General features: G+C 39.2%; 1 protein-coding gene across 17 annotated transcripts in view; it reads right to left on the minus strand.

Moving 5' to 3' along the window:
- Positions 1-531: 531 nt before the first annotated feature.
- Positions 532-26,552, minus strand: part of LOC135216899 (serine/arginine repetitive matrix protein 2-like) — a 622,749-nt gene continuing 596,728 nt past the window's right edge. For 16 of the 17 annotated variants that reach the window (XR_010314960.1, XR_010314975.1, XR_010314977.1 and 13 more), the window contains 3 exons: positions 18,390-18,604; positions 2,277-2,467; positions 532-2,119 (listed from right to left, as the gene is read on the minus strand). Coding sequence is in view for 1 of the 17 variants with exons in the window: in XM_064252445.1 (XP_064108515.1) it covers positions 2,106-2,119; positions 18,390-18,604 (229 nt within the window). In the remaining 16 variants the exon portion in view is untranslated. The remainder of the gene's footprint in view (positions 2,120-2,276; positions 2,468-18,389; positions 18,605-26,552) is intronic. The other variant, XM_064252445.1, reaches the window with a different exon arrangement.

Here is a 26,552-nt window from a genome sequence, read left to right on the forward strand (position 1 = left end):
TGTATTGTTATATAATATAATCAATATAAACAGGTCCACACTTTAATTTCATGTATCATCAGAGGAGGAAATTCTATTGGAGGGAGGGTTATACTAAGATTTTATAGTTGCCTTTAATGGAAAATGGTGGTGACCAATATTTGGTTGGGAAATAATGTGCTTGTAGTTCAGCACTAAATACGTAGTTATAAAATAATGGTGTAAGGTTTTGGTGGCTTTCTGTTTTCATTTTGTATTGATTGGTTTGGAAGTCTTGATAGCTTCATTATAAATTGAATCTAAATTTAGTAAGGCAGATTTTGTAGGAGATCCATATATTTGACTTCCAGAATTTATTATTGGAGTTTACAAAATTATAAATGCAAAATATTGATCAAATATTTGCATGACAATATGCAAAAGTAACAGTAGGTGTTTATTTCTATAAAACATTCTTTTAAGTAACTTTATTCTATACAGCAGATAATAGGCAAGTCCCAAGTCCTTACAACAATTCAACTAGACCTAAGAGGGAAAAATTAAAACACCATCTCATTTGGTATATTTATACCACATATATCACTTTACAAATACAAGGAATTTTAGTGTACAAGGACTTGGTTATTACTTATAATGGCCTAAGATACAAGGTTGGAGGATGCATCAAGCCTTTACCTGGAATTTTATTCACATTTCTTTTACACAGTAACAAATGTTTTATTTCTGATTCACACTGGTACCAATTTAAACTTGAATTTGAAGGAACCGAGCAGGAAAAAATCTTTGAGCATTTAATAAAATATAAGTGAGACTATAACAAGGGTACAAAGGCCAACTTTTAAGTTTTAGTTTGGTGCACCGTCAATAAATGCAATGCAAATAAAATATAAAAACCTTACACTACATAAATAAAATTATTCAGATGGGAAAACATTATTCTGTAAAGCAATTTCATTATCTAAAATACAAGATGACTTTATACATAATGTTGGTTGAAGCAAATGATTGAGAAACAATGTCACAGCAAGAAATATAGAATGGAGTAGATCTATTCAATATAGTACTATTTATTAGTGGTTATTAACAATTCTAAAATACATTTCACTATCTTCTTGTGAGTAGCAGCCATGAAAGCTGAATCCCCAAGCAGGGATTGCCTAGAAAATAATTATATATTTTCAATATATATATATCTATATTTATATCACCAATCCCTGAATTCATAATACACAATTTTATATGATTAAGTCATTAAAACCTGCAAGTAAATGATATCTCCCCATTAAGACAAACTTTCTGTACATACTTTGACACACCATTTAAAATGCAGATTATTTACTTCCATCAAAACTGTCAAGCTTCTTTCAGAAAACAAAGGCAATCCAACATTTTAGTAATCATGGCAAGCTTGCTACACCAACTAGCACCCATTCAGTATGTGACATTCTTTAAATTCAAAATTTTCATAAAATTATTTAATGTTCATATCTATATCATTAAACAATTCTAATTCAATATAACATTCATTTTGAACAGTTTTAGCACAAACTAGCACATTTCTTGCAATTAAGTCTGTCAAATAATACATTTCATATGTTCCAAGAGCAGAACACTGCTGTAACACAGTATATTAGTAGTATAAACGTTGCTATTTAACATTTAAGCTTTCTTCAAGATCATTCTACTATTTATAAACCATCGGAAGGACAGATCTTAGTGAAGACTAAATTAAGTTACACTTTAAATTAGCAATTTTCCATTTGAGAGTATGCTTGTTTATGCTTGCTCTTGCATTTTGCCATATTGATTGGCTAACTAGTCAAAAATGTTTTGGGCTACTATAAAAACCAATTAAGGCATCTATAAAGTTTTGTTTTTTAACTGGAAAGGCTCCTCATATGATAATGTTATATTGTAAAACATATTCAGTATCACTTGCACAAAAGCCATATTTAGGAGGTGACTTAAGCTAATGCATCACACTCGTCTATTGGCTATGTGAAAGGAGCTTTTCTAAACCCTGACCACATATAGGTCAAGTATTCAAGTTCAGTGCTATTATCACATATGTAGTTTCTCACAATCACACTCAGGCAGCTTTGGAGAATATGAACAAAAGGGGAGATTTACAGCAGCAGATCTGAAAAAAGAATGAATAAAACATGTTAACACTACAATACCACAGATTTCCTGTGATCACCTCACATGCATTACTAGAAATAACAGTAACTTTACAATACGTAACTACAAGCTTCCATGTCATGTTTTGCTGCTATTGTTAGATACTGAAATCTTACTATAATAGGCGTTTGTCTGTCCGTCATTCAATCACGGCCAAACAGCTGGTCCGATGGGCATGGAACTTGGCAGGGTTATAGTGGGGACCCTTAAGATGGTTTATAATGGGGTTTCATCCTACCTCCCCAAACCTCCCCCCCACTGGGCATTATGTTTCTGTCACTTTCAAGGGACGGGTGGAAAACCATAACTGAAAATTCAAGCAAAACACTAGCCTGTACAGCAACCGTCGAAGCGACTCCTGGTGTTAAAACGGACAATCTCACTACAATGGTCGTTTTGTCTGCTAGTATATATAATAAGAATAGGAATACGTATTGTGAAATAAGGACTAAATAAACTTGTTACTTAAATTCTTGTCACCCAGTACATAAAGTACTTCAGTGACCAAGGGGATGGATGGAACATTATTCACTGTATAAAGAGGTGTGTTTGTTATGAAAATGTTATTGTTATAATACAATTAAGTTTGTTCATACTTACCTGGCAGATATATATATAGCTGTATTCTCCGAAGTCCGACAGAATTTCAAAACTCGCGGCACACGCAGTGGGCGGCCAGGTGGTAGTACCCATTCCCGCCGCTGGGAGGCGGATATCAGGAACCATTCCCATTTTCTATTCATATTTTATCAGTGCCACTGTCTCCTGAGGGGAGGTGGGTGGGCACTTAATTATATATATCTGCCAGGTAAGTATGAACAAACTTAATTGTATTATAACAATAACATTTTGTTCATGAAACTTACTTGGCAGATATATATATATAGCTGAATCCCACCTTCGGATGGTGGGAAGAGACAGAATAGGATTTGTAGGAAACTTAAATTAAGTAGATGATATACACCTTGGTTCCTCACCTGTTAGCAAAGTAGACTCTGTGATTACTGTCACTTCAGCCTGCTTGTGCTTAATCAGAGTTGCCAGCCAGGTGGAGACCTGTAGTGCTGGTGCGCTCTGGATGCTCTGTCAACGGGGACGTGACCTCAATGTGACAAGAGCATAGAGCCATACAAATGAGGGCAACGAAGCAACTGACCACCACCTGACCAACTATCCAAGACCCTCTGAACACTAAGCTAAGAGATGGGAGGTCTTCACCAAAGCCTCACCACAACAACACACAACAACTAAAAACTAACCTAAACCTAACTAAGGGATAGGGAGAGAGCTACCTTCAGCCCCCAAGACTGTGTCTGCAGAAACGTATGGCCCAAGAGAACAACAGTCCTCGTATATCGTTCTCACATCTCTCAAGTAGTGTGAGGCGAATACTGAATTGCTCCTCCAAAAGGTGGCGTCAAGGATGTCCTTGATCGACATGTTCCTTTGGAAGGCAAGCGAGGTTGCGACAGCTCTGACCTCGTGAGCTTTCACTCGCAAGAGGCTCAAATCGATCTGTGTGGAAGACGAATGAGCCTCTTTAATGACGTCCCTCATTAAGAACGCCAAAGCGTTCTTGGATAATGGTATATCGGGTCGTTTAACCGAACACCAGAGATTATCTGCGGGACCTCGTACTTCTTTAGTCTTGTGGACATAAAACTTTAGAGCCCTGACAGGGCACAGGACTCTCTCAGGTTCTTGGCCCACAAGGCTTGTCATATCCTTGATTTCAAAGCTCCTTGGCCAAGGGTTCGACGGGTTTTCATTCTTTGCTAAGAAAGTGGGACTCAAAGAGCAGACAGCATTGTCCCCTTTGAAGCCCACTCTCTTACAAATGGCCTGAATTTCGCTAACTCTCTTCGCCGTCGCCAGAGCAGTTAGGAAAAGAGCCTTCTTAGTCAAGTTCCTAAGAGACGCTTCATGTAGAGGTTCGAAAGGACTCGACATTAACAGTCTAAGGACTAAATCCAAGTTCCAAGAAGGAGGCCTCGCTTGAGGTATCTTGGATGTCTCAAATGATCTCAGGAGATCGTGAAGATCCCTGTTATCAGACAGGTCTAGTCCTCTGTGTCGGAAGACTGCCGACAGCATGCTCTTATATCCCTTGATGGTCGGGACAGCCAGCTTCTGTACATTTCGTAAAAATAGCAGGAAATCGGCTATCTGGCTCACAGAGGTAGTGGAAGAGGAAATTCCCTCCTTTCTACACCATGCCCTGAAGGAAGCCCACTTCGACTGGTAAACAGCTCTCGAGGACGTTCTCCTAGCATTGGCGATCGCCTTTGCAGCTGCTTTAGAAAAACCTCTCGCTCTGGCCAGCTTTTCGATAGTCTGAACGCAGTCAGACCCAGAGCGGAGAGGTTTCGGTGATATCTTGCGAAGTGGGGCTGTCTGAGTAGATCTTTCCTCCAGGGCAATGTCCTCGGAAAGTCTATGATGAATGACATTACCTCCGTGAACCATTCTTTCGCGGGCCACATCGGGGCGATTAGGGTCAACCTCGTCCCCTCCGATGCCGCGAACTTCCTTACTACTTCCCCCATGATCTTGAATGGCGGGAAGGCATACAAGTCCAGGTTCGTCCAGTCCCAGAGCAGAGCGTCTATCGCGACTGCTCCCGGATCGAGCACAGGGGAGCAATAAAGAGGCAACCTCTTTGTTCTCGACGTCGCAAATAGGTCGACTAACGGACACCCCCACAGTCTCCAGAGCTCTCGACAGACGTCCTGGTGCAACGTCCATTCCGTCGGCAGGATCTGATCTTGTCGGCTGAGAAGGTCTGCTCTGACGTTCTGGACTCCTGCGATAAATCTCGTCAGGATCCTTATCCGTCTCACATCTGCCCACAGCAGAATCTCCCTCGCTAAATAAAAAAAGAGGACGGGAGTGTGTACCTCCCTGCTTCTTTAGGTACGCAAGGGCTGTGGTGTTGTCCGAGTTGACTTGGACTACTTTCTCTGCAACCTTTTGTTGGAAGAACTGTAGCGCCAGAAAAACCGCCGCTAGTTCCTTTACATTGATGTGCCAGGACACCTGTTCCCCCCTCCAGGTGCCTGACACTTCCTCCCCTCCCAGTGTTGCTCCCCATCCCGACACCGAGGCGTCGGAAAACAACACTAGATCTGGGCTCAGAAGCTTTAGGGACAACCCCTCTCGAAACTTCCGAGGATCTAACCACCATCTTAGATGGTTCTTCACCGATTTGGTGATGAAAAGGGTCGCATTCAGATCCTCTCTGACTCTCCATTCGTCTGCTAAGAAAAACTGGAGAGGTCTGAGGTGTAGTCTTCCCAGGGAAACAAACTTTTCCAGCGAGGAAATGGTTCCCAGCAGACTCATCCATTCCCTCGCCGAGCAAGCTTCCTTCCCCAGGAATGCCGAAACTCTCTCTAAGCCTTGCAGCTGTCGTTCCTGGGACGGAAACGCTCGAAAAGCCACTGAATCCATCTGAATCCCCAGATACACGATGGACTGTGTTGGGGTCAGATGCGACTTTTCGAGGTTGACCAGAAGTCCCAGGGACTTCGCCAAGGCCAAAGTGAAGTGAAGGTCCTTCAGACACCTTTCTTCTGACGATGCTCTGATCAGCCAATCGTCGAGATACAGGGACACTCTTATTCCTGCAGAATGTAACCATCTCGCTACGTTTTCATGAGCATGGTAAATACCATCGGGGAGCCGTGCTTAAACCGAAACAAAGGGCTCGGAATTGCCAAACTTTGTCCCTTAGCATAAACCTCAGAAACTTTCTTGAAAGAGGGTGGATAGGCACGTGAAAGTATGCGTCCTGTAGGTCCAAGGACACCATCCAGTCGCCCGGTCTTAAGGCTCCTAGAACCGACTGAGGTGTTTCCATCTTGAATTTTTTCTTTTCTACGAAAAGATTCAGGCTGCTTACGTCCAAGACTGGACGCCACCCCGACGACTGCTTTGGTACCAGGAAAAGTCTGTTGTAGTATCCTGGTGACCCCAGGTCTAAGACCTGCTCCACCGCTCTTTTCATGATCATTTGTTCCAAAAGATCTATAAGAACCTGATGTTTCTCCCCTTGATACGACGGGGAAAGATCTCTGGGAGTCGTAGAAAGAGGAGGAGGGTCCACAAAGGGGATCTTGTACCCCTGTTCCACTATTTTGAGGGACCACGCATCTGTATCTCTCTCTCTCCATGCACCCGCAAAGAACTTTAGCCTGGCTCCGACAGGCATCTGAAGGACTTTCTTCTCACTTAGAGGATTTAGGTTTGAAGGAACCTTTTCCTCTTGCAAGTCCTCTCCCTCGAGGAGCAGCTCTCGAGGGAGGAGCGCTACGAAAGGGTTTAACCTTCCTAGGAGGTCGTCCAGACGACGACGTGGTAGGGACTGCGGGATGTCTTGAAGACTGGGCCAAGAGATCCTGGGTAGCCTTCTCTTGGAGGCTCACTGCCAGGTCCCTTACCATAGCCTGGGGGAAGAGATGGCTCGAAAGAGGTGCAAAGAGAAGCTCTGCTTTCTGCGATGCAGAAACAGACCTCGCTGTAAAATTGCAGAAAAGCGCTCTCTTCTTGAGAAAAGCAGTGCCGAAATGAGACACTAACTCTTCCGAACCATCCCTGACGGCCTTGTCCATGCATGACAACACATTGGACAGCTCCCCCAGACTCAAAGAATCAGGACTCCTAGATTGAAGATCCAGGACTCCTAGGCACCAGTCTAGGAAGTTAAAGACTTCCAGAGTCTTTAACAGACCTTTCATGTGATGGTCGATCTCCGTTGGTGTCCATGAAATCTTAGCGGACGATAAAAGAGATCTCTTCTGGGCGTCTACCAGACTAGCAAAGTCCCCTTGGGAAGAAGACGGGATCTTAACTCCTACTTCAGCCTTGGTCTCATACCAAATGCCGCCTTTCCCACTGAGTCTTGAAGGAGGAAGGGCGAAAGTCGACTTGCGCTGATCCTTCCGACGTTCCATCCAATCCTGCAATTTCTTGAATGCTCTCTTAGTGGACAAGGAAGTCTTCATCTCCACCACTTCCGAAACCTTGCCCGACTTCGAAGACGAAAACTGAGAGGGAGGAGACTTAGGAGCTGCAGGCTGGAACTTCTCACCAAACAAAGAACGTAAAAGACGAACCAGCACCTTGTAGTCGGAAACCGACGAAACTGACGGCTGTTCCTCCTCCACTGAGTCCGCCGGACTACTAAACTCTCCTTCCTCCCGAAGAGGCAAAGGAGATTGAACCTCTGGAGAGGGCGTGCGCCCAACGGGTCTAGCCTTCAACAAAGGCTTTCGAGGAAGACTAATATCAGCCTCTTCAAAGCGACCGACCTTCTGTCAATCTTTAGAGCTCGAACCACGAAGAGCGTCCTGACCGCGCTGCGCGTCAAGAGAGGTTACTCTTAGTCTCTCTCGAGGAGCGTCCTTACGTTTCACGCTCAAGCGTCCAGCTTTCGCTTTCAAAGCGTCCTTCTGAGCGCTCTCGAAAGCCTTCTCCACAGGCAAAGCGTCAAGCAAAACATCCCGACGAGCGTCTTCAAAAGCGTCCTGCCGAGCGTCTTCAAAAGCGTCCTCCAAGGCATCCTGTCGAGCGTCCTCAAAGGCGTCCTGACGTGCGGCCGGAGACAGAGACGAACGAGGAGACGGAGAAGGAGACTGCCTCGTCCTCTTGACAGGCAGTCTAGCGTCCTTCCTTCGTTTAGGCTCAACTGCTGCTGGGCGAGTCTTCCGAGCCATTAAGGCCGACAACTGGTCTTGAAGCGACGCAAGAATACTCTTCGTAGGTGAAGAACCGAGAGGAGGTGAAGGGCTGCGCCTGCGAGAAGACGAGGGGCGGGGGGACGCCTCCTTCCTTCTCAAAGGAACAGCAACCTGCCTCTCCGAGGCGCGAGAGAAGCGCTTCTCAGCGTCGTCCTCGGACGACGTCCTACCTCTCTTCTGTGGAGGAAACGCGTCATACGACGCAGGCGAAGACCGCAACGAGAGCGGAGAGAGGGGACGTAAAGCGTCCTCCCTAGGAAAAGTCCTTTTCAACGGACGCGAGTCACTCCGAGCGCTCCACCCCTTGCGCGGGGAGGGCGCCTCGGAGGACGAAAAACAGTCCTTAAGGATGCGAGCCTGAGCACGCTCCTTGGCAGCCTGGGAAGTAGCAACAGGTCCTGCCGAAGGGACGCCAGATCGGTGGGGAGCCCCCGTAACCCTCTTGCGGCTTTCGACATGCCCACTCCCTGAGTTCTGGGAGTCCGACAGAGGTCTAGACCTAGAGGCATTATGGGGCCGATCTGACGCCCCCTCCACAACACTAGGGGCACGATCACACACCTTACTCGAGCCGTTTTCAAGGGCCAACACTTTGGACTCTAGAGTGCGTAATGACTCTAGAATCAGACACAGAACTAGGGCCCTCAGGCAACAATACAGGATTAGGTGAAGCAAATTCTACTGGTGTTAAAATAGGAGAAATGTTACTTCCCTTACCTTTCGTAGAACCGCTCTTGGAGGAAGACCTCCTGATCCTATCGCGCTCCAACTTACGCCGATAGGATTCATACACCTTCCATTCATCCTCAGTCAAACTTTTGCATTCAATGCAACGATCAACCAGCAAACAAACATGCCCCCTACACCCCATACATACTGTGTGGGGGTCTACCGATGATTTCGGTAGCCTCACCTTGCAATCACTTCTCACACACACTCTGAAGCTCACTGAACTTGATCCCGACATCACGTTCATAGAAAAGCCAATCCAAAATCCAAAAACAGTCCACTATCGCGTATGCCAATCCAACAATCCAGAGTCAAAACCAAAAGTCAATCCAGATACTTATAACGAGTCAAAATACAAAAATCCTGGGCGGAGGTCTGTAAACAGGTGTTTACCGACCGGCGACAGAAAAAAATATGAATAGAAAATGGGAATGGTTCCTGATATCCACCTCCCAGTGGCGGGAATGGGTACTACCACCTGGCCACCCACTGCGTGTGCCGCGAGTTTTGAAATTCTGTCGGACTTCGGAGAATACAGCTATATATATATCTGCCAAGTAAGTTTCATGAACAAATTAGTATTTAAGTAATCTCTATTCCATACAATGTCTCTCCAGCCACACCAACCTGCTGAATACTGAGATCTTCCATTAGCAACCACAAGAATCTTATGCAAAAGGGTTGATGTTCCAGCAGAGGTTACAGTTACCCTGTGGGTGAACACCAACACTGTCTTGCTAGATTATCAACCTCGGCCTTCTCCAAATTTCCTGTCTGACTCCCTTTCATATAGAAACAGTACAGGCCATCTGATCAGTGTGCAGGGATGACATTCTTACATCACTAGACCTTAAAGACATTTACTTATATGGATTTATTTACAGTAATAACTCAAATCTTATGTGATTCGAGTTGTGCGAATTCACTATAGTGCAAACTTTTCATTGGAACCTAACTAATTATCATACCAGAGCATTTCACAGACAATGTAATAAGTTTTCAAGCTTTTTATGTGTAAATTAAATAACACTGAATAATAAAAAATAATAATTCTCTCTCTCTTTCACCAAGATAAGAGAATTTTTATGGTACATGTGGGTGCTATGTTTATTAATACTATTTTAAAACAATAATACAGTAACTGTAATTGCAAAATTTGCAGGTGATATTATTTTAAAGAAATAACCTCTCCATTTTCACTTTTTAAGAACATTCTCTCTCTCTCTCTCTCTCTCTCTCTCTCTCTCTCTCTCTCTCTCTCTCTCTCTCTCTCTCTCGTTTTTACTGAGATGAGAGAAGTTTTATGGTACATGTACATATATGTTTATTAAAAATTATGAAAAAAATACAGGCAGTCGCCAGTTATCGCTGGGGGTTCCGTTCTCGGTGGGGTTCTGGATAAGTGAAAACTGCCATTAACCGAAACATGGTGATTTATGGCGCTTATGGCGGCAATTTTCAGTTAGTGGCCCCATAACTCTATTATCGGCACCTTATGGCACCAATAACCGAAACTTGGCCTGTTATGGAGCCATAAATTGCCGATTTTATGGCACTTCTCAGATCACACCATTAACCAAGTCCACTGATAACCCAGGACTGCCTGTATGTAATAATAATACAACTGTAATTACAAAATGATGGTATAAAAAATTCTTTCCCCTCATCTTTCTTTTCAACCCCACCAAAAGCTAAAAGTCCAGCGCTGTCAAATATGTCAGGTACAGGCAGTCCCCAGGTTACGGCTGTGTTTCCATTCCTGGCAAGGCGCTGTAAGCTGAAAATAGCCTTAACCGAATCAGCATAATTATAATGGGAAGAAATAGCACTTACAGCACTGTTACAGTGCCGTAAGTCTAGGTTGCAGTGCTGTAAAGCACGTCACAGCGCCGTAAATCAATGTACAGCCCTGAAAAATTGTGGTTAACAGTGCCATGAGGCAAGCGCTGTAAGTCCAGAACCAAGTAATCTGGGGACTGCCTGTAATGTGACAGGAGAGGGCGTGTTGCCGATTACTGGTCTGATTTTTACATAAACCTCTCTCTGTTTCTCCGTACGTATGCTGCAATATCAGGTAACAAAGCGAGTTCATTCTCATTATACAAAAATTCTTATTTACTTTTTATAAGCCCTCATTTATTTCCTTTGATCCAAATAAACCAAGTTTTACAAACTTGTACATAAAGATTCTAATACTTTCACTGTGCATTACCGATCTTTCTATGATGCTTTCCATACCAGTCATTCTTCCATGAAATGTCATGGATTAAACCTGTTCGTGTTGCTCTCCCAGGATTTAGCTTCCAAGTGATTTACACCAGCATGCCTTAATGTTTTCATAATTTAATTTGTTTCATTCTTACATAGTATTTTTGTTTCACTTCATTTACTTTTCATATAAGTCAATAATTTAATGTTACTCGAGCATCGTCCATTATCCCTTTTTTTTAAATATATTATTTTTCAGTTTTTTTTCAAGTGCTTGAATTCTGTTAGTTTTTTCTTTTTATTCTTTTTCAGCAATTTTTTTGCTGTACCTCCATGGTGTACTTATCTCTGAAGAGGACTCCTCCCTTGTAGTCCCAAACCTAATTTTGTTTTTGTTTGTTGCGTGATCGGTATGGCCTTGGCCTGCCACCTTGGTGGCTGCGAGTTCGATTCGCGGACATTCCACTGAGGGGTGAGAGATGTGTATTTCTGGTGATAGAAGTTCACTCTCGACGTGGTTCGGAAGTCACGTAAAGCCGTTGGTCCCGTTGCTGAATAACCACTGGTTCCATGCAACGTAAAAACACCATACAAACCAAGCCTAATGATTGGTTTGCAACTTTGGATAGTGATACTCCATCTGTTGCTCCCTTGAAGTTTGTTTTGCCTACAAACCTGTTGTCAATACTACACGGAGAGTACAATCAGTGACATTCATTGTTCACTAGGTCTTTAATGGATAGACATCTCTGCTTATGCTATTCCTCCTCCTGCTATACCATGTGTGATGCATCCTGTGTTTAGTGTTCTACTGATGACTGTTGGCTTCCATTGTTGAACTTCTGCTTTGCCACAGCTAGAGGGCATTCCTCTCCTGGGTTACAACCTTCCGATTCCAACCCATATATGGTTCTGGTTTTGATGGTCATTAATGCTGATGTTCAGCCCCTCCATGTGGGATCTTGGAGCATTTCAGGCCTGCTTGGTCATCTTTGTTATCTTTGTTTAAACCTACCAATAGTTCTGAAACATCTCACCATGACAATGGGCCTGGTGTGCCTGCTAGTGAACAGTTCCCAAGGCCATGAGCTCTGTCCTTTCTGGTCAGCGAGATGTTGACACAAGCCTGTTCCTCATTCCTCTAATGAATGCTGCATGAATTCTTCACACTGTAGGAGGGAAGTTTCAGTGATTAATCTCCTGATTACAATGCTTTGTATCCTACCAAAACTTTAAATGAGTTTTTGTTGGCAGATTAGGCCTGTGACTGTGTCTGTCATTTGAATTCTTCACACTGTAGGAGGGAAGTTTCAGTGGTTTATCTCCTGACTACAATGCTTTGTATCCTGCCAAAACTTAAAATAAGTTCTTGTTGGCAGATTAGGCTTACGAGTGTGTCTGTCATTTCACATGCAATCTTATCAAGTGACAAAGCTTTATCGAAACTGTCTGCCACCAACTAACCCAGATCAGCATCCCGCAGTTTCGGCATCTCCAAAGAATTCTGTAGGTCCCATAGGGGCTGTTGTGTCCTTCTGTACTCCTTGTGTACTTCTGGTACACCACAGACTCATAAGAGGACCAGATATGAGTCTTCCTGCAGATAATGTAGTGGCAATGACAGATTCAGCTTATTAAGGAGGCCTTGGTGCCCAAGATGCAGCCGAATTATGCCGACATTAAAGGGTATGGCACCAGCTAGAGTTACGATCGTCCAACAGGTGTTCATTGCCAAACAAGGATACAGGGATGTTTTTTCCAAATGTACCTATCCTTTGCTGCAGAGGTCATTGCTAAGGATGCCATTGCTTTCTTTTCTCTGGAACAGGTCCCCCTCTTAAGCAAACACCGATGAAAAGATTCTGCTAGGAGAGCTTGGCGTTGTTGAACTAACAGGAGTGGGTCATTGGCTTCCTCCTTGGGTCATGCTTTTATTCAGGTGCACCTCATAACATACCAGCGCATGGATGTGATGCTGAAGAGGGATGTGGTCTTTTTGGATTCACTGGACCATTACTTATAAAACTCAGTCTTTGGTATGGGCAGCTCTCTTTTAACTTTTAACCTTTATCTTAACCTCTTAGCATATGTCTCCCTAATAGGCTTTATCTTGCCTGCAGGAGTTTTGGTTCTCATGGGAGCAGATAGGTGTGGAATCATGGATTCCCAAAGTCCTTCACATGCTTCACAGCCTTCCGTTTTTGAGTTGGGTTCACCTTGACAGTACGGCCAGTCCTCTTCCAAATTGCGAGCCAGGCTGTGAAAAGTTCTAGGCCCTGGACAAGGAAATTTCTGCCAAGCTAATTAAAGGAGCCAACAAAGAAAGTTCTCCCAAGTGGCTGGGGTTTAAAAATGACAAATTTTTAACCAATTTGTATTTTTCATAACTTACAAACCTTCGGTCTTAACAATGGGATAAATACTCAGCACCAGCTGGAAACAGGTATAGTTTAAAATAATTGTGTACGCACGGGACTATTGGCATCTGTGCTTGGTCACGAGACATGTGGAGCCACCCACATACCCCTCATTAACTTGTGACCCTGTTAGTTATTTTCTTAACGCCTTTAAGAGAGGACGTTGCTCTGTCCTTTTAAAGCTGGTTGAGTTTGCTCCCTGTTGTTTTCAATTTGTTGTTTGGAATTCCCGGATATGTGAACATGAAGCCTTCTCATGCTGTGAGACTTCCTGGATATCACAAGAAGCAGATAAACGCCCAGATATTTTCTTCGATGATTTCGACGTCGAGGTACTCAAAGTTTCCTTGTCACCTTGTTGGACCTTAATAGGGACATATTTTCACACTGCCATCCATCCAGTCTTTACTTTGGTCCTTCCGCCTGGCATATCTTCATGAAAACTTGGGTACAAGTGTGTACCTGAGCACTTTATCTGGACACACAGTTATGCTGCTATCTCAGAGACTGTTTAGGTATGGTGACACTCAGAGAAGTGCTCCCATCATCTGCTTATTCTCCAAAGGCTGTTTTGGTTCTTGGGGTCTGCAAGTCATCTTGAAATTCAATCTGTCTCCTTCTAATAAAGGTATGTTTCTGGGCATGCAAACATACTGTGCAAGAACCTGGTATGCCAGTCAAGGGACTGGATTCTTTGTCTCAAGGCTGGCCACAACAGGTTCTGTAGTCTTTTCTACCCCTAAGCAGTGGCTTGGCGAGGGGGTATCAGACACTTGATCTTGAAGAAGTTGGTTCCTCACATCAATTTCAGATTTAATCACTCTATCTGCAGCTTACCTGGAGGCCTGCCACAGATGAGGTTCTGTAGGAGCTTCAGTGGTGGAAACAAAATGAGAATCTCCTGCAAGCGGTTCCTCATGTTCCACCAACCTGGAAGGCCTGAGATTCACAGACATGTTGACTTATGCCTCAAGAGCTCATTTGTTGGACCTTGAGGATTAAGTGGTTGCTTGTCAGAAGAATGACAAAGGTATGTCACCCTCCCAAAGTTTGGGGCCTGTACATTAACAACATCCTTGTCATATTGTCAACATGCAGTGATATTGGATAACGTGTGTGCCATTAGTTACATCCAGAAACAAGAGGTCATTTATTCAGAGTGGAAATATTCTTTGTGCAGAAGAGCACAGCATTCATATCTTCCCAAAATCCTGGAATTCATCAGAATGTGGTCATTGATGCACGGCAGAAACTGTCAGGTATACAGCACACCCTTGGTGGACTTGTTCACTTTGACTGAATGCCAGACTTTTCCTTTATTGTTCACTGCAGTCAGATCCAGCAACTTTGGCCACAGATGCCACAATACAGCTCTGGGATAGTCTGAACATCTCGGCCTACTCTTCCTTCAGATTGATCCACCTACTTCTGATAGTTTTGGGTCTCTTCTAACTCCACAACTTTCATCACTCACATTCAACCCAGCAGGAAAGGGTTATGGATTTCCTGGACCCAATAGTCTACAACCTTAAGAGCATCTTACCATTAGAGCAAGTTTTTAGAGCAGCCACAATTCCAAAGGTTTTGCAGTTACCTCAAGTCCCTTCATGTTTATGCTGAACGTGTCTGACCTATATCCTTCATCAGGTTAAGTAGTCTAGATTCATTGCATGGTGCACTGAACATGCTCCACTTTACTTTTATTCCCATCCAATTGAACTGATTGTTTCTTTTGACTGTGGGAGGTGAAAAGTTAGCATTATTGCATGGTGCACTGAACAGGCTCCACTTTACTTTTATTCCCATCCAATTGAACTAATTGTGTTTCTATTGACTGTGGGAGGTGAAAAGTTATCATTACTTTTTTAAAGGTTTGTGACATTTCCAGTCTTTTGTTGTTTTTGCCATTTGATCCCTGGCCAATGGTGAAACCTAATTAGAACTTGGCCTTTGTGTGCGTGTAGCTTGACTATGCCACCATATTAACTTCATTGTGATGCCTTGCTCTTCAATTTAATGCTTCAGATTGTGTTTCTTCTAGCTCTGGCCCTGGACTTGGCAGCCACAATTCACTTCCTGCTTTCCTAGACTTAGTAGTGGCTTCTTTATGGTTCTGGCCTTGCTCTTATCTGTGAAGACTACCCATGCCTTCATTAATCACTTGTCAGGGAATTATTTCGGTAAATTAAAAAAGTTTCCCATTGCCACTTTTCTCCTCCATGTATTATCGGGAGTCTTGAGTCTCGCCAAACACTTATTCCTATCTGGTTTTAGTGAGCTTATGCTGACTTTTTACCAGATGATTTGCCTCAGTTGGATATTAAAGCTCTCTAGGTTAGTGCTATCAAGTACCATTTCAAGCTCACTGTCAGCTGTCATGTAACTGCACAGTCTTAAATACCTGGATGTTCCCTTGTTTAGTCATTTTCTGTTGATGAGGATCTTGCAAAATAATTATCTTAATCCTCATGGTTTTTGGTCTGTTGAATTCCTCCTCGCAGTTTGACCAGACAACCGAGTTGAAATTCTTAAGTCTAATAAAAATGTCCTGAACGGTTTCCTCTGTCCTTAGAGTTTGTTCTGAAGGAATATTTTAGAGCTTACCAACTGTAATGAAACTCTTTTACCAAAATTGGAGAATGTTGATGGCTGAAGACTGACAAACTTGCTTAAAAGGAGTTTGTTTCAGATACCTGACATATATTGCAGGCTGGAAATTGGACAATTGCTAATGATGTTAAATTGGAAAGATTTTATTAATCAAATAACGGGAAGTCAGCGCCTCAGTGGTGTGGTTGGCATGGTCTTACCTGCCACCTCGGTGGCTGCGAGTTTGATTTTCAGGCATTCCACTGAAGTGTTAGAGATGTGTAAGAGATATGTATTTCTGGTTATAGAAGTTCACTCTCGACGTGGTTCGGAAGTTACATAAAGCCGTTTGTCCCGTTACTGAATAATAACTGGTTTCATGCAACTTAAAAACTATACAAACAAACAAACAAGAAGTCGGAAGAGTATGACTATTTTGAAGCACTGGTTATTACTTTGATGTGCTTTGCTTTTTTGGAATGAAAAACACCACAATCCAACAGCTACTTTAATATTTTGCAATTTGTAACTGTCAGATTCATTATTCCTCTATACTTGCCATTTATTAAAGACAAAAGAAAGGAAGAGGAACAAGGAGGAGAGTGATGTGGGAAAAATTTACCTAAGGGAATGGACCGGCCCCCAAGTTTATGGTTTATAGTTTTGCATTGCCATTTATACCAGTGATTATGCATCTTCTCTTTTCTAAGACAGGATAAGTACAGAGTTGGAATCAGGAAGGGCATCATCCATTAGCAATACAAATCGTGAAATGAGCAGTTCACCTGGAAAAGGCCCATCAACTACACCCCCAACAAGGGAGTGAGTTGAAAAGAAGACAGACTGAAGCACATACATTTTATCAAGACAAAAGTAACTTCCCTTTTTGGCTGTTTCATCAGTATCATTTCCTTTAATGCCTTCACATGAATTTAAACTGGTGTCATAAATTTATGAAAATTTAATCAGTAGCACAAACATGACAAAACTGTAGGGTTTCTGAAGCCCTTCTAAAATCACTAAAAACTACAAATCTCTGTGGTAGCCTGTTTCTAATTATTACTGACAATGACCAAACAGAAGAAATGAGTTCTGCTGAGAAAACTCCATTTCAGGGAAAAGAGAACAAGCTTGTTTCAATTAATACTATTACAATATATGCTAATTTAATGGAGAACTGGGACTTTCTGTAGAAATTGCATACTGTAGACCTTTGCATTTCCCAAGTTCTATTGTATGTTGCTTATGAATTTTAGAGGAATATGTATTATCTTGGACAAATAAGCACAAATGTGTACACATATTTTACTTATAATTCTAGGTGGGGGACTTACAGAACTGGGAATAATCTCAAGGGCTTAAAACTTAATGTTGGCTCGAACTGTGAATATCTGGGCAGATCAAACTTTTAACACTATTAAGGCCGTGACATACTATTTGGGTTGTAAGATGAAATTCTGCAAGAAGTGGCACACTTTTTTTAAAATATTGGTTTTGTTAATGGTCTGATACATTATTTTTAATTTCTTTATACATTACACAGGATATATTTTATATAATATACTCAAAAAATAAAATATAAAAAAATTGCAATATTTTTTTTCTATCCATACCAAACCTTTAGCTGGTTGATAAAATATGGAATTTTTATTTAAAATTGTACAAATTATGCTTTTATAAGGCAAGCAAGAGGATTGATACAAATGCTAAAGTATGCAGAAATTTTAGTAAATTTATTATGTGCTCTTGAAAATCCTAAATAATTTAAGGGTATAATTTAAATATGTTAATCATCATTTGCTCTTTACTCCATTTTAAAAGTCAAAACCTACCAGACTGTATTATTTAAGCTCATCACTGATACGAAAGTTTCATAGAATACTTGAGTTTTAGAAATATTAAAACCAGACAGTAACTCCTGGAATTACCCACGATTTAGATATTTGGTGTCTGCGTCATAAATTGATAATTAATGACCAACTTATAACCTAAATTTGATGATAGCTATATTAGCATAATCAAAATGTTCATTATTTTGGTTGCTGGCTGGAAAAAAACATTCAATGTTTGATTAACTGACAGTATGGAAAACTTGCAAATATTAGAAAATTAAGCTTAAGCCTTCAAATATAGAATCAGCAGGCAATGTCTCCATTGTTAACTACTGAAATGGTTAATTTATTGGTTTGCCTTAAAAAAATTGTAAGAGCACTTATTTGGATTTCTAAAGACTGACAAGAACTGCATAATAGTAGCTATAGCAGGTATGCAAACTATAATTTCCTTTTCCCCGAAAATGCTATGGTTCTAGAAAGTGTTATATATTCAGTCTTCACATTTTATGAGGAAATCAAAGTGGAATAATGAAGAAAATAACCATTTTAGAAGTGAAATGAGTAATATTCTCACTAGGATTACCTCCAATACAAAAAATGAAGGTATCAGTACACAACCTTTCAATGTGAAAGACTGTCTTAAAACTTGAAACTTTTATACTATAGCCAAATAATTCTTTTCAGGATGCGTTTTTATTTACGTATTTGCATACCTGGAACTGTGCTTGTATTCTCCTGGCTCTGCTTCTTGTTCAGATTCTGCTCAAATGCTATGAAAGGTGAAGGAGGATTGCTATTAACAGCATCCTCATTACTGAGCTTAGTTTGACCCAAGTCAATGATTTGCTCAAAATTTGATGCAGCAGGCGTGGTAGAGGTGGTGTTATGAGTAGAGTTGACAGGATCTAATGAACCTAGGTTGTCTGTCCTGTGGAAGAAAAACATAACAAAAAATTGAAAAAATGGAGAAGAGCACTACATATATGCCAAATTTATTAAAAATTACATCTGTGTCAGAACAGACTTCATGCATTAAAGGGCTACAGAGAGAGCAAAAATGGTTTTTCCAAAACTTCCTACTTACTATATTCTTCAAGATTTAATAAAAATATTATGGCATAAAAAATTTGTACACATGGATGTGTACCTTATAATAGACTACAGAATGATGAAAATAAAATATATCAAGAGTTTTTATTTAATCTACAAGGGTAAAACTCAATATTGACATTCCTTAGGATTTAATAGTGCATAAAAAATTAACAAAAGACAATAAAAACCATAAGGTATGAGATTAATATGTAAAACTACAACCTGTGCAATGTTACATCTTTTCAACACAACCACAATAATCTGATTTACTTTTCCCTCTTCTATCATCTACACTTAAGAATAAACACATGGTTATAGTAGTTGTTGAACATTGCATTTTGGAAAATACATTTACCAACAGGAAAGAGTAAGCAAATAAAAGCTGCTTTTAATTAATACTTACTGTTACAAGGTTGTCATGCGCTTTGTTGCTTTTATTTGTAGAAATTAATATGGTATGATATATTAATATTTTATCTATATCAACCCACATATTATGCTTTGAGGAATACACTAGAAATACAAGGAAGAGGATTTAAAACAAATGAACACACAAGGTTCTGTTTTGGTAAAAAAGAAAAACTTTTACAGGGCCTAAGTAAAATTAACCATGTGAAATCTTTTATCTTTACTAAATGAACCAAAGGATAGGCAAAAAGCGGAATTGTGGATTTGAGTAATGTCCTATCATTTTAGTATATGCCCTATTACATGTGTAAAGCAATAAAATTAAACATTGTAAAACATTGCAGAGAATTTCATTCACCTTAAATTGGTCAAGGTTTCTGGGAAGAACAGGCTAAACATTTCGACTGAAACCATGTTTCATAATATGAGTGATATATATAATGGGCTTGGTAAACATGTACAGAAAGTACAGAACTGTTTTATCTTGTAATAAACTTGGGATTATTAAGATAGCTGTTTTATTTATGTTGCCTAACTTCAGAATGTAGAATGAATAAAAATCACTTAGTACTACTCCATTATGTGAAAAAAAATTCACAATTCATTAATTCCCGACTTAATTCACTACTTTTATGGACCAAATTGCATGGTCTACTACAGATATCTAACAAATTTTATTGCCTTATACATAATGTAGTATATAATAGTAGATCTGCCAAAATATTAATTACAAAATTTTTCCAACTCTATCTATCCTACCCAGGATAGCAAGAGCTAGAAAAGTCTTACATCTAGTGTACATTCACTAAATGTAGCTAAAGATGTACTCCAGATGGAGATAATGCAGACAGCTGCTGCACACATTTTATTTTCTTTTCTTTTACTAATAATAATACTACAAATTGACCTGGTAATTTTGACAACTCTTCATGTGTACAAGAACGTTTATAATGTGGTGGTAAGATTTGCTGTGCTGCATTAGTTAAAAACAGTACTAATGAAAAAATGAAAACAAAATGTTAGATGTGGCAAAAATAAGGAATAGAAAAGGATGCATGTAATGAAAAGAAATGAATACTGTACATCAAATGACCAGGAAAAATCACTCAAATCTCACAGAAAGCCCAAAGGTCCCAAAGGTCAAGAGAGAATGTTTAGGCACTTAATAAGAGCATCATGTGTAGGACAGTTCATGGAAGTGCGAGACATGAAGAAGAGGAAGTAAAAAGAAAGATGGACAGACTGCATTTAAGGAAGACTTGAGTAAAAAATTAATAGATGAAGGGAGGGCACAAGAATAACACACAGAAAAGGCTAAATAAAAACTGTAACCCCAACTATGGATTAAATCATCAAAGTTCAAAATGTATAAAACTTGTATAGTTAATTCTGAACAGCTGTTTATACCCTGCCAAACACCAATTTCTTACATAATTTTGTTTTATGCAATAACTAGCAAATGGTCCTATGGTTTGGAAAATACTAATAGGACTCAATCTTCAACTGATTGTATTATGTAGAGAAAATATATTATAATACAGTTAAAATACTAATTTTGAGAAAATGGAAAAATTATGCACCAATTCACTCCTTTCAATGGACAGAACTGATATGGTATTCTAATGTGAATGGCACTGATTAATTTTATACAACCTTTTTAAAGATATATTACCATCTTAGATGAACAGTATTTTTTCCAAGTTCCATAGAATATAAATAAAAATAAAATTTAACAGTAAGGAGATCATGATTTTACCTTTTATTAAAAAGAAAAAAATGTTTTCAGTGATTTTATCCAATACCATAGACCAAATGTTTTAACAAAATAACACCCCATATTTGCAGGGGTTTGGGTACCACATCCCCCAGATATCTAAAATCAGCAAATACTGAAAACCCCTCTTAAAAATGCTCAGAACTGCCTACTTTGATAGTTTAAAGCACACAAAAACACTAAAAATGCTTATACCCTAGTATTTTAATAGTTTTACCAAGAAAAGTGCATTTAGCCCTGAAAATTTTAAAATACAGTAATTTGTAAATATTTTTCAGTGAAAAATACTGCAAATAGGCGAATTTTCTGCAAATAATAAGTATATGTACTATACGGCCCATAAAAAAATCCACGGAGTCCACAAATAGCAGGGGTCAACTTTAATCATAAGAAAATTGTAAAGATAAAAGCAAGATAAAATTGCTCATGAAATAAAGCATTACAAACTCATTTTAATTTTTAACTGCGTTCAATCCAAAAATTTTGATTGATTATAGTACTATTATAATTCCAAGTCAAAAGCTAATAAAATGCAATGCATAAGAGTTGCTCAGTGTGTTTCAAATATAATATTCATGATTTACAAAAAATTAAATACTGTATATTAAGTAGACCTGAATAAAATCAGTCCCCAGTTTACAGTGGGGGGTTCTATTCCTGGTGGCACGCTCTAAGCTGAAAATCACCATAACCTGAAGCATCCTAATTATAATGGGAATAAATAGCACTTAAAACCCCGTTAACAGCTCCTATGGCCCCATAAGTGCTGTAAGTCAGGGAAATGGCACCGTAAATCGCCCTACGGCCCTGAAAAATTAGGTTAACTGCAATGTGAGGCAAGTGCCTTAAGTCTAGAATGACGTGACCCAAACCTGACGTAACCTGGGGGACTGCAGTGCTATGGTGACTTACATGAGTACAGTGGTCCCCCCGTATTCAAGGGGATGCGTACCAGACACCCCCATGAATAGTTAGAACCCACGAATACTTGGAACCCCTATAAAAATGCTTAAAACCTCCTGTTTTGTTTGTTAAATCTCAAGAAACACAGTTTTTTTTTTTTTTATCAGTTTTTTTTTTTTTTAATATTTTATCACAAATAATGCATTTTATAATAAAATTGATAAAAAAAACCAGGAATTTGTGGATTTTTCTCATGGAAAAATATGTACTGCAAATAGGCGAATAATGCAGGGAAACGTTACAGAGAAATCTGCGAATGTGAGAGTCAGCAAATCCAGAGAACACAAATACGGGGGTCCACTGTATTAGCACAACTTCAAGAATAAGTTTGGATATTGATCTGCTATTAAAAATCAAGATATAAAAACCTAGAATATTAATGTCTCAATTGATTCTCAAAGGACTAGCTTGAATGATTTGTTCTTTTTAGTAAAAACTATGTACTACTACTGTACTGCATTACTTAAAAACAAAATGCAATTTGATGACTAAACACATTAAAATACTAAAAATTAACAAAATTTTAACAAGGATTTGTAAGGTTTAGATTTAAAATCTGATAATATATCTAGTCACTGTAATCATAATGTTACTTTGTTTCCTGAAGTAATACAAAATGAAAGAAAACAATAAGATTTAAATTTTGTTAGTCAACTGACACAAGACATCACAGATATGTAAACTCCAGCTGCTAAAATGTTATTTTATGGTGTTCATATATTAAAAGAAAAAACTGGAATATACAAAATGAAATTTACTTTCCCTGCAAAAGCAAATACACAACATTGATGTATAAATAGTATTCATAAGTTCATTACTGACAGCTTCTTCAATAATTAGTTTCACAATACCAAACAAGATTTTTGAGTTGGATAGATTTTGAAGTGTACAGTAAATTCATCATAACCAGCACCCCTGTGACCCAATAATTCATAACACTGTAAATTGAACGTTATCCTGTGCTCTCCTCACTCGGATGGTAGTGTGGTGCTTAAATTCATATATCGATACTGTAGGTGACATAAACACAACCCCTTTTTTTTTATCCGCAAAAACCATTTATTGAGGAATTTACGGTTTGCTGTCCCCCCCTCTCAAAAAACTTTTTATGTATTTAAAAGGGATCTTTCCCTCTCTCTGCCTAACACTTTTTTTTTTGTTATGAAGAATAACCTGTCAAGAGCAAGGCAAGCAAATGTACAGAAAGTTTAGTTTACTCCAGCTTGATACATTTGTATATATATACTACATGTAACTTACATGTATGTACACATGTCCCTATAAATTGAGATAGTGACTGTTGGGCAAGACAAGTTCTGTTGAAGTTTTTCATTTCCCTGGATATCAACCTCATAAAATGGATTTAACTTTAAATAACATACAACAAAGCATTTTACAGTAAATAAATTGAAAACTACAATAATCAGTAAACTGTATTAGCTGAGGTCACAGTACTTCAGTCCATTTGAAACACTCAAATGCATACAGCTCAATAATCAAAACAAAGCCATCAACTTGTAAGTGCTGCAGCCTAATTTTTGTGATTTTTTTCTTTTTATATAGTAGTACTTGCTTATATTTAACTTTTTTATTTATTATTATTATTATTTTATTTTATTTTTTTGGCAAATTTAAGCACTTAATGATTGTCACTGTCAGAATTATCCATTAGAGGCAGTAGAGAAGCAGTGGTGTAAGAGGGAGGCAAATTGAGTAGCCGAGTATTTTAATCTACACACTCACATGAATGGTATTAAAATTAGATGATTGGCTTAAAACAAAATGTTTTCTGCATTTCTTTGAAATTAAACATTCCTTTTCTCTTAAGTCTCCCTACAGTTCAAGGACAAACTTTCAGGTTGCATGAGAGTTCTGCTTATTCAAATACCAGATACAAGGAAGTTACAGAAATGCTTATTCAAACTTGAGCTACATGGTTACCACAGTTCTGTATATCTTATACATTTTTATCATTTTTCAGTGACCTCCCTACCAATCACTTTCATTTCCATAATGCAGAGGCAGGACATTTAATATCCACAGAAAATGTAATATTACTCTCAGATAAAATATCAATATTACTGAGAACAAGTTACCAAACAACAAACTGACTACTGTACATAATTTGTGTAACTAGTGTAGAGATTGTTTAAAAACATGAATACTTTGCAAAAGACAATGCTTTTTTATTTTCTAGATTATGAACCAAGTCTGTAGAAAACTTTTTACAATCTGAAGGAATGAGATCAGGATTACAATGATTAATGAGGTACTGAACTGAAGCCACAGGCAAGGTCTAAAACCAAAAATAGCTGCAACATTTCCCCAGCTCCAAGGTAGCCATAATGATTCTAAGTTGGCTTTGTCATACCTTTAGAGCAAGATTCTCAATTCTCACAGGTCTAACCTCTATTCACAGCTAGAAGGAATGTACTGAAAAAAAAGTTCAGTATACTTTGTTTAACCAGACCACTGACCTGATTAACAGCTCTCCTAGGGCTGGCCTAAAGAATTAGATATTTTTATGTGGCTAGGAACCAATTGCTTACCTAGCAATGGGACCTACAGCTTATTGTGGGATCTGAACCACATTATATTGAGAAATGAATTTCTAATCACCAGAAACAAATTTTTCTGGTTCCACATTGGCAGAGGAAATGTACTGAGGTTTCTGCTGGGATGAGAAGGTAGACTATTTTTTCCTACTTGCCAAATATTTGATTTGGTTGGATTTTTTATAGAACTAAAGTAGCAAGAGTTCATTCTTCATAACTTAAAACTTGAATATGTGTGAAGTCTTCTTCATAGACTGATGAAAAGCCATTTTTCCTTTCAAAGCTGTTAAGTTACAGTGATAGTGAATGTACGGTGTTGAGCTGAAGAGGTGAGTTCACTCAATTGGTGACTGCTATGTTTGAGGTTCCCTCCCCAACATCAAAAGGTGGGGAAACTCCCCAAAATTCATCTGAATGACCTAGAGTTGGTTCTTGAAAGAAGTTGAAGTTACACCAACTGACTTCTGGTTTGTGACATGAGGTAATCCACATTCTTTGATAATAATTTTCAGCAGAAACAATGATTAAATTGAAGGTCATTAAATCTTTAAACCCAGAAAGAGACTGTAGAAGTTAAGGGTATGGTAACCTCTCCATGCTGTCAAAGTCATTCAAATAAGGACCCTAGGATAAAATACATTAGTTCAGCCTACAGGGGATACTATGGAGGTCTGTGGCAAATTACTCAGGCAGCTGAATAACGGAATATCACTAAAACAGTGGACCCCACAACTATATTCAGTAAAACAATAAACTGTCTACAGGACAACCAGTAAAACAGTCAGTGGAATTGTGTAGAAAAACCAGTATACTGGTGAATGCTAGTACAAAGTACTAACAGAACACCAGAACAGCAGTCATTAAAAATTATTGAAACACTAGTAGAATGAACAATAGACAATACAACTATGCATCAATACCAAAGTAGCTACAAAACCATAAGAATAATTGCAGAAAAGCAAAACTAATATAGTACTCCCAAGTGACACAAAGGACAGCGACCATCACACCTCCATGTGTATGGTGTTGGTAACAGTAGTGTTGTAGGGCATTACAGTTTAGTACAGGCTTCTCTCTTGATGAAATAAGCAGCCTACAATCCTCATGTAAACTATGAATGAATGAACCCTGAAAGTTAGGCTATATAGCCAAGCACTGGGGCACTTCAGTCATTCAACACTTAAGGTACTGAAAAGATGGAGCTGGAATGGTTGTACATAGAGAAATCCAAAAATAAAAGAGATAAAATAAAAGGATCTACAGGTGAAAATGCATGTTTACCTGACAATATGTAGCTATCATGATCTAGAAGATTTTACATATTTTTCCTACATATTTCAATTTCAAACTATGGAACCCTACTGTGGCCCCATTCTACAAAGAATCTTTCACCAGTTTTGTTCTTTCTGATGTGACAGTTCAAAAAAGAAGAGGCACAAATGACTCCACCCTATTTCTTTCTAATTATCTTTCCTTGATATGAGGATGTGACCACTCATTTAAACACTCACTTCACCTAACAATGGTTTGTGCCAAACCTGGTTGAAATTGATTTACTTGTTCTGAAGAAGTTGAAAAAGTGGAATGCTGACACCAAGCAGACATAAATTTAGAGATACATCAAAGAAAACTTGGATCAGGCAACCTCAACTCAGCTTTTATGCATCATTCAATGAACCCTTTGTATCAACCAAAAATACCACCATGCTATTTCACTGAAAAGTTATATAGCAAACTATTGAATTTCACCTAAATCCAATATTGTATAAACCATTTCATGGTCCATGAACTGAAAACTTTAATCTTCTCATATATTTTCTCAATGCTTCTTATGCTGTCCATGTATTTCATCGCTGCTCTTTGGAACTACTATTTTGCCTTTTATCCTTCCAAAAAATCCATACTTTTGTCCACCAAATTTGTTGCAGGCAGTGGAGGCAAGCACTACAAAATGTTCAAGTTCCAATAATAATGTTAAAAACCATACAGACTAAGATAAGCAACCACTAAAAAAATGCTTCAAGTTTTCGGCAAGAAATTTAATTTGGCATACATAACCATATTACTTGATATTTTGAATTCCT

This window comes from Macrobrachium nipponense, chromosome 19 (genome assembly GCF_015104395.2).
Source record: "Macrobrachium nipponense isolate FS-2020 chromosome 19, ASM1510439v2, whole genome shotgun sequence".
Lineage (NCBI taxonomy): Eukaryota > Metazoa > Arthropoda > Malacostraca > Decapoda > Palaemonidae > Macrobrachium > Macrobrachium nipponense.